Source organism: Mustela erminea, chromosome 1 (assembly GCF_009829155.1).
Source record: "Mustela erminea isolate mMusErm1 chromosome 1, mMusErm1.Pri, whole genome shotgun sequence".
In the NCBI taxonomy this organism is placed as follows: domain Eukaryota; kingdom Metazoa; phylum Chordata; class Mammalia; order Carnivora; family Mustelidae; genus Mustela; species Mustela erminea.
Genome location: NC_045614.1, coordinates 61,747,932 through 61,756,287, shown reverse-complemented (window position 1 = coordinate 61,756,287; position 8,356 = coordinate 61,747,932). Strand labels below are relative to the sequence as shown.

General features: G+C 44.3%; 1 protein-coding gene and 2 non-coding genes across 5 annotated transcripts; all 3 read left to right on the top strand.

The window, feature by feature from the left end:
- Positions 1-2,196: 2,196 nt before the first annotated feature.
- On the top strand, positions 2,197-7,863 carry RPSA (ribosomal protein SA). Of its 3 annotated transcripts, XM_032346447.1 has the most exons (7): positions 2,197-2,324; positions 3,129-3,294; positions 4,212-4,330; positions 6,007-6,252; positions 6,840-6,968; positions 7,291-7,456; positions 7,700-7,794. In XM_032346447.1, exons 2-7 carry the CDS (start codon positions 3,162-3,164, stop codon positions 7,792-7,794), a joined length of 888 nt encoding a protein of 295 aa, XP_032202338.1. In that variant the 5' UTR covers positions 2,197-2,324; positions 3,129-3,161. The 3 variants fall into 3 exon arrangements, with proteins under 3 accessions (XP_032202338.1, XP_032202489.1, XP_032202411.1); XM_032346598.1 differs by lacking the exon at positions 2,197-2,324 and having other exon boundaries at positions 3,162-3,294; positions 7,703-7,863; XM_032346520.1 differs by lacking the exon at positions 2,197-2,324 and having other exon boundaries at positions 3,162-3,294; positions 7,700-7,863.
- Positions 3,993-4,143, top strand: LOC116581699. Its single transcript, XR_004282182.1, has one exon. It is a non-coding gene; the product is annotated as a small nucleolar RNA SNORA62/SNORA6 family (small nucleolar RNA).
- On the top strand, positions 6,318-6,472 carry LOC116581694. Its single transcript, XR_004282181.1, has one exon. It is a non-coding gene; the product is annotated as a small nucleolar RNA SNORA62/SNORA6 family (small nucleolar RNA).
- Positions 7,864-8,356: the final 493 nt, after the last annotated feature.

Sequence of the window (8,356 nt, the reverse complement as noted above, 5' to 3'; positions counted from 1 at the left end):
CCTTTGTCAACTCATTTCCTTGCCAAGGATTTTCATCAGATAGAGGAGTTCTCAAGAGCAAAGTTATTGGGGTGCCTTGGTAGCCCAGTCGGTTGAGCCTCTGCCTCTGGCTCAAGTCAGGATCCCAGGGTCCTGGGGATAGAGCCCACCTGCTCTCTGCTCAGTGGGGAGCCTGCTGCTTCTCCCTCTGCCTGCTGCTCCCCCTGCTTGTGTTCTGTCAAAATAAATAAAATCTTAAAAAAAAAAAAAAAAAAGCAAAGTTAATTTGTGACAAATATATTATTTTGAGAAACACCTAAACATAATTAGAGTACAATGTCCTCCTTGTAACAAAGGAAGTAGTCTTGGGACTGGAGGATGCACATGGCAGGGAGCTGCTAAGGTGGCTTGGGAGACAGAAGGCCCTGCAGAAAAGTCATGCAGGGACAGAAAACTGCCCCTAAAAGCCACCCATTCTGTTTTCATATAGCTATTTTTTTTTTAATTTAAGATTTTACTTATTTATTAGAGAGAGAGAGCATGAGGTGGGGGAGGATCAGAAGGAGGAGACCCCCTGCTGAGCAGGAAGGCAATGTGAGATCATCCCAGGACTCCAGGATTAAGACCTGAGCTGAATGCAGTCCCTTAACCAATTTAGCCACCAAGGCACCCTACCTCCTTCCCTCTATATCAGCTTTTTAAACTGTGATAGGGTTTTCTGTTTAAAACAACCTGTGTTCTCCAGAAAATTTCAAAAATATAGAAAATTAAAAATAGGAGGAAAAATTCAAAAATGAGAGGAGGAAAAAACTCACCCAGTTTCTCTACTTGTATATTAACCGTTCTCACCCTGGCTGCACATTAAAATTATCTAGGAGCTACTTTTAAGAATCAGATTTTTTAAGTCCTGGAAATGTAACCTACAACGTGGCAACTATAGTTAATACTGTATTAAATATTTGACAGTAGCTAAGAGGGTAAAAGTGCTCATAAGAAAAACAAACATACCTGGATGGTGACAGATGTTAACTACGGATATTGTGGTGATCATTTCACAATATATACAGGCTATGTAGTACAACTGAAATGTTTTATCTCAATTATACCTCAATTTTAAAAATCGGATTTTAAAAATTGAGCCTTAGCATATGTTTAAAAGCTCTCCAAATGATTCTCCAGTGCAGCCAAGGTTGAAAACTACTATATAATTTAGTATCTTAGGTATTTTTTAAATAATATTTTAACGTATAGGACTTCGATTATTATTATTTCTTTTTTCAGGAAGAGAGAGACCCCTTCCCTGGGGAGCAGTGGAGAGAGGGGAAAGAATCTTTTTTTTTAATTATTTTTTTTTTTTTTTAAGATTTTATTTATTTATCAGAGAGAGTGAGGGGGAGAGAGCGAGCACAGGCAGACAGAATGGCAGGCAGAGGCAGAGGGAGAAGCAGGCTCCCTGCCGAGCAAGGAGCCCGATGTGGGACTCAATCCCAGGACGCTGGGATCATGACCTGAGCGGAAGGCAGCCGCTTAACCAACTGAGCCACCCAGGAGTCCCATAGGGGAGAGAATCTTAAGCAAGCTCCATGCCCTAAGCGGGGCTCTCTCAGGACTATGAGCTCATGACCAGAGCCAACATCAGCTTAATGGACTTAACCCCTCCTTTTCTTTTTAACTGAAGTACAGTTGAACGGGCTTCAATTTTTTTTTTTTAAATAATCTCCCTCATCCTGCAATTCTTGTTTGTACGTGGCATATCTTTTGAATATTCCTCAGTGGCTGCATAGTAATATATGAACAGAATATACTTTTAATAACCTATATTCCTTGTCTTCTTAAAAAAAAAACAAAAAAACAAAAAAAACTTAACCATTTGTACAGTCTTTTCCTTTTAATTTTTTCAGGAAAATTTCCCGAAAAGTCAACTTTTAAAAAACTGAATTACGTTCTGCCAAATTGTTCTCCAAAGAATGAAAATGATTTTTCCAGCTTCTGTTGATCGAATACTTGCGCACGTTGTGTCCAACAGCTTCTCACGGGCGCAAACTGTAGCTTCGGACAGGAACCCTCTTCACGTTGCGCGAAAATTCAAACCATCATCGCCAGCAGGACTCAAGCGCGCGTTCCTGACAAAGTACTGCAGGGACGGCCGCACGGCGCGGAACGTCTTCGCGGCGCCGGAAAGCACTGCCGTCGCAAACGGTCCCTCCGGGCTAGAGCTCCAGTCCGCCCTTCCGCTCGGCTTTTTCTGTTGTCATTGGCTGGTGGCGGAGTATATAAGGGCGTCATTTCCGCTCGCCTGTCTTTTCCGCGCTACCCGGGGAAGGGTCCATACGGCGTTGTTTCGCGTGAGTTCCCGGTGGCGTTCTCCAGCGTCCCCAAGTCACCAGAACAGTTTCCTGCTTGAGTGAGGGGGTGTGAGGACAGGGACAGAAGCCAGCAGGCAGAGCGGGTCTGTCTCCTGCCGGCGCGTTCTACCTCCCTCCGGCAGCCCGCACGTGGCCGGCCCGGGCCCGCGAATTCCCACAATTCCCCGGGAGCTCGTGGAGGTCGTGCTGGGGCCGGGGCGCTGGGCGAGGGTGCGCACGGGCCTGCGGGCTGGGTGGCGGGGGTGCAGAAAGCCGTGCCAACGCACCGTGCTGCCATCGCTTCGGACCGCGGCCCTCTGCCGTGACCTCAGGCCCCGGCGCACATTTACAGCAGCAGTTTGGGCTGGTAGTTAACCGTGTGTTAAGATTCTTGGCAGGGTTTTGCAGAAAGTTAGTTGTAACCCCAGAGAGAAATAATTCTGAAGCGTCCCCCTTCAGTCTGCTTGAAAATAAACTTGTCTGCCTCTGTGCTGCCTTTGCTCATCCATAACCTTTATTCCGGGTTACTCTGGAGTGTTAAGTGGCAATTCACCATTTTCGTCTTAATTATCTGGGTGTTTTTCCCATCTCCACATTCATTAAGATGTGCTGTTGTTTAATAATGTGTGGGATATGTCTGGTGTATTGTGTCTCATCCCAGTAGACTGTAAACTGAAAGGTGTGGTCCTTGGGTTTTATTTAGCTGTGAAGCTGTATGGCTCTGCAGTAGTTAAAATGCACCTGATCCCTTACCCACTTAAATCACTGGAATGCAAAGGACTGGATTGTTAACTTGTTTTTCAGGTTCCCATCGTAACTTAAAGGGAAACTTCCACAATGTCCGGAGCCCTTGATGTCCTGCAAATGAAGGAGGAGGATGTCCTCAAATTCCTTGCAGCGGGAACCCATTTAGGTGGCACCAACCTTGACTTCCAGATGGAACAGTACATCTACAAAAGGAAAAGTGATGGTCAGTCCTTGCTTTGATTTGGGGGGAGGGTCATTCCAGCTAAGTAATCAATGAAATCAGATCACTATTTTGGAATTAAGCTTTAAAACTAAGTAAAAGTGGGGTGCCTGGCTGGCACGGTAGAGATGTGACTCGATCTCTTTTGAGTTTGACTCCATGTTGGACATAAGAGATAACTTGAAAGAAATTAAAAAAAAAAACAGTGTTCTGGTGGTTTTGGGAAGAAAAGCTTTCTGGACTGCAGGGTATGAGTATGTCTACTGATAGGTTAGGGGACTTGGGTTGCTCTATGCAAGAGCTACGAGATACAAAGATGAGGAAGCTCATTAGCTTTATAGTGCCTTGTATTTCACAGGTACTGACACAGTTTTGTTTGAGTTTTGACAGTAAAGTAGAGCAAGAGATAGGAAGGAGCAATTAGGCTTGGAAGGTACTAGAAAAAGAAAAGGTAGGTTGTGATGCCTTTATAAGGCATCTTGGGCAAGGGAGTGCTTCAGCTCAGAGGCCACTGAAGGACATAAGCTTGGGAGTGGCATGTTGTAAAGCAGTTTTGGGTTAATTTGGCTTGGAGGCAGGTTGTAAGGAAAGTGGCTAGAGACTAGAAAGTGGGTGAGAACTTGAAGGAGGAATCCATATGCAGACCTGAGGGGGCCTTAACGCAGGAAGAGAAAATGATGTCCTTTGTTTACTGAGTCAAGGCTGCACACTATTAAAGCTCAAGGTTGAGGCCAGCCGTGGCCCATGAACTTCTGAGTGTCGGAAGTGTGCTATAAAAACTGCAGGATTTTCGCTAACACCAGTAGAGCTTGCCTCTATGACTGGAGTTTGATAGTACTCTCTGCTACACTGAATTTTTTTAGAAGAAAATAAATCGCAAATTAGGTCGGGTGTTAAAAAACTTTTCTGCTGTCATGTAGGTATCTACATCATAAATCTGAAGAGGACCTGGGAGAAGCTTCTGCTGGCAGCTCGTGCCATTGTTGCCATTGAAAACCCAGCTGATGTTAGTGTCATATCGTCCAGGAATACTGGCCAGGTTTGTAAGCAGTATACTTGGTTTTTATTATAAAAAATAAGCTTACAGATACTGTGGGATGCAGGGGAAAGTATAGGAAAATAGAAAATAGTCTAATTTAACTACTTATACAAATCTTGGATTGCCAGTATTCGAAGTTTTCAGGATTCATAATACTTGGCATCTGGTGGTTTGTTGAGCTTCAGTTTTGTTCTTGAAAACTGGTTTTCTAGTAGGATACTAGTCCTCCAAGACTCATCAGGTCTCTAAGATTAAGAATCTTTGCCAGCACTAAGTAACTTTTTAAAGGCCAGTGGGACAAAACTTGTATTTTGCCCCCATTTCTGTTTTGGCAATTGTTTTTCTGTTGAAGAAACTAATGAATGTCCTGAAAATTGATTTACAGTTGACCCTTGAAAAACACCGTGAATCAGGGGCACCGACCTCATGCATGACCAAAAATCTGTTTAACTTGACTCCCCAGAAACTTTACTGATAGCCTACTTTTCACCTTCAGAAGCCTCACCCATAAGAAAGATAAGCAGTTGATTAGTTTATTTTGTATATGTAGTATATACTATGTTTTTAGGGAAAAAAATACAAGCTAGAAAGGAAAATACTATGCAGTACTGTAAAGGGGAAAAAAGTCAGCATGTAGGTGGACGTGCCTGGTTTAAACTGGTGTTCAAGAGTCCACTAGATTAAGAGCTCTAGCAAGGGTATCAGCCCATTTCTAATTTGAAAAAGATGCTTGACTTAGATTTTGACAGGTGTGTAAATTGTGTAGTGAGATGGGTTCTTTTGTACTTAGTTGATGGTAGAACTGGTTTCTGTGAATTTAGGGTGTGTTTTGTGGTGGAGGGGGCTATTCCCCAGAGGCTGACTTGTGACAGGATTTAAAGTTTGGTGCGTGGTGGTAAACAGTTTTTAATTCTACTGTAGAATGAACTTGGTGACACCTCTCCTGGCTTCTTCCCTCAGCAAAAATTTACTGAGCGTCTATATTGGTCCAGGTGGTGTTGCTAGGGGTTTGGGATATAGCAGGAAGATACCAAGTCTGCAGGGTTGCAGGAAGTATATTTTGTTTTGTTTTGTTTTAATTATAATGTATTATTAGTCCCAGGGAGGAAATAACGTTTTTATGGAGGTAAAAAGTAAGGGAAGAGAAACGAAGTGGGTATATTCTTGCTTTGTGTAGGGTAGCTTTGATGAAATTGGACCAGATTACGGAAGTGCTTATTGATGTCAGACACAGTTTTGTTGTCTGTATTGATGAATTTCATTTTCATGACCGTGTTGGAAGTATGAGCATAACCTGCCCAAGTCACTCACAAGAGTGGCTTTCTTGGTTCTTAAAACCAGGTGGTGAGGTCATGGAGCATGCAGATGTGAGGAAGCCAGTGAGCCACAGGTACCCTCAGGGATTTGAGAGTGGGGAGTGCATTCCAGGCAGAGAGCTTGGGTGTGGGGTATGCTTAGCATTTTGGGCCCTAGTTCTGTAACTAGGTCTCAGGTAGCACAGAGCACACAGAATTGCTGGGTGTGTGAAGTGCTTTGGTGTTTTCATTGTTGAGGAGGGAAGATAGGAGGGGCTCCTTCAGGTGCTTACAGACCTGGGTGTCTGCTTGGGGACACTTGGGGGTGTTCTGTGATGCCATCTCTGGAGCACTGCTAACTCTCGATGTTAACTTTTTAAGCGAGCTGTGCTGAAATTTGCTGCTGCAACTGGAGCCACTCCCATTGCTGGCCGCTTCACTCCTGGAACATTCACTAACCAGATCCAGGCAGCCTTCCGAGAGCCAAGACTTCTGGTGGTTACTGATCCCAGGGCTGACCACCAGCCTCTTACAGAGGCATCTTACGTTAACCTGCCTACCATTGCTCTGTGTAACACAGACTCTCCTCTGCGCTATGTGGACATTGCCATCCCTTGCAACAACAAGGTAACAGTGTTAGGACGTACACTAGAGCCTCAAGAGTGAATACTCTTGAAACAGTTGGGCATTCTTCTGCACATTGTTAGAGCTTGGAGTTGAGGCTGCTGGCTGGCCGATGAACTCACAAGTGTAGGTAGTGTGCTACACGAGGGGCAAGTCTTTTCGCTAACACCACAAGGGTCTCTGGCCCAATGAGTGGGATTTGATAGTAATTCTTGCTACAAGTATAATTCAGGTGTGTCAGCTTTAAGAAGAAATCGTTTTTTAAACGGTCTGTGTTTTCTTCTGCTTTTCTCCGTATTTCTTAACTGTTTCGGCTTCTCACATTACTGGACCTTTTCAATTTTCAGAGCAACTTGGTGAATCCTGCTATAAGGTCCTAAAAAAGGTGGGTTGCATACAGCTCAAATTGGTCCAGTTTACTAGTCTCAAAGTCTTGATTCCACATAAGAATCATCCAAAGAGATGTTTTAGTACCAGTGTAAAACATGTCTATTTTGTTGGTACCAAAGGTCTGGATGATGGAACACAGTGGGAGGTGCATGCTGTTGGGGATGACCCAAGTGTCATTTCTTAACCTGGTGCTCTTGCAGGGGGCTCACTCCGTGGGTCTGATGTGGTGGATGCTGGCCAGGGAAGTTCTGCGCATGCGTGGCACCATTTCTCGTGAACACCCGTGGGAGGTCATGCCTGATCTCTACTTCTACAGAGATCCTGAAGAGGTAAGCTTCCTCCACAAAGGCATGTGGTTACATAAGCAAATCAGACATCTTGGTCTGCTTCTTTTTTTTTTTTTTTTTAAGATTTTATTTATTTATTTGACAGAGAGAGAAATCACAAGTAGGTGGAGAGTCAGGCAGAGAGAGAGAGAGAGAAGCAGGCTCCCGCTGAGCAAAGAGCCCGATGCGGGGCTCGATCCCAGGACACTGAGATCATGACCTGAGCCGAAGGAAGCGGCTTAATCCACTGAGCCACCCAGGCGCCCCTTGGTCTGCTTCTTTGACATAAAATTGTTTCTATAAACATTTTCCCCCCCTTAACCAGATTGAAAAGGAAGAGCAGGCTGCTGCTGAAAAGGCTGTGACCAAGGAAGAATTCCAGGGTGAATGGACGGCTCCAGCTCCTGAGTTCACGGCTACTCAGCCTGAAGTTGCAGACTGGTCTGAAGGCGTGCAGGTGCCCTCTGTGCCTATTCAGCAGTTCCCTACTGGTATGTGTTGTGATCCGTGGTTTGCATTTTTGGTATTCTTAATCTAACTTTTGAAGGATCTCCACAGCTGTGTATTTGCACTGAAAGATTCTAATCGCAGTGCACTGTAGCTGCACTAATACCGGGTGGTTTTGAAGTGGTCTTGCCTTGGGTGTTTGTCCCTTGAAATGTGTATTTGGTAGAAATCAAGGCCCAGTGTTGGTGGGAGTGGGGCTGATTATGTTTTCTTGGTTTCCTTAACAGAAGACTGGAGCGCTCAGCCGGCCACTGAAGACTGGTCTGCAGCTCCCACTGCTCAGGCCACTGAATGGGTAGGAACAACCACTGAGTGGTCTTAAGCTGCTCTTCCACAAAGGCAAACAAAATGGAAATAAGGTTGACGGAAAATAAACAGTTTGTAAAAGTCGTGTCCGTTTCTGTTTATTTCGCATTCCATATCAAGAAATGCCTGGGATTACTTCATACTTCAGGTCTTGACTTCTGTTTTACTTCTAAAGCCCACTTTAGATAAAAGATAGTGCTTCTTACTTGAGAGTTATCCTTCCTTTTTGCAAAAGGAATAGCTGTTCTGAAAATAGAGTTAGGCGTGCCTGGGTGGCTCAGTCTGTTGAGCATCCCATGATTTCAGCTGAGGTCATAATCTCAGAGGTGTGGCATAGAGCCCCATGGGCGTGGAATCTGGTTAAGATTGTCTCCCCACCACCCCATTGGTGTGTACTCTCTAAAAAAAAATAGATTTAAATGTAAATGGATGGTAACCCTGGGAATATTTTTTCAGGGTGGGACCTGAAGCTTTTTTTTTTTTTTTTTTTGCCATCTGCCCTCTAAAATTCTGGAGAACCAGAGTTTGAGTAAACTGCTTTTCAGTGACAGCCTTTTCCTTGCTCAACTATAAATATT

Excerpts from the sequence above, each read along its gene's own strand:
- RPSA (XM_032346520.1), top strand. The coding sequence starts at position 3,162 with ATGTCCGGAGCCCTTGATGTCCTGCAAATGAAGGAGGAGGATGTCCTC. Across the intron at positions 3,295-4,211 it reads CTACAAAAGGAAAAGTGATG|GTATCTACATCATAAATCTG; the intron begins GTCAGTCCTTGC and ends GCTGTCATGTAG. Across the intron at positions 7,457-7,699 it reads TATTCAGCAGTTCCCTACTG|AAGACTGGAGCGCTCAGCCG; the intron begins GTATGTGTTGTG and ends TTTCCTTAACAG.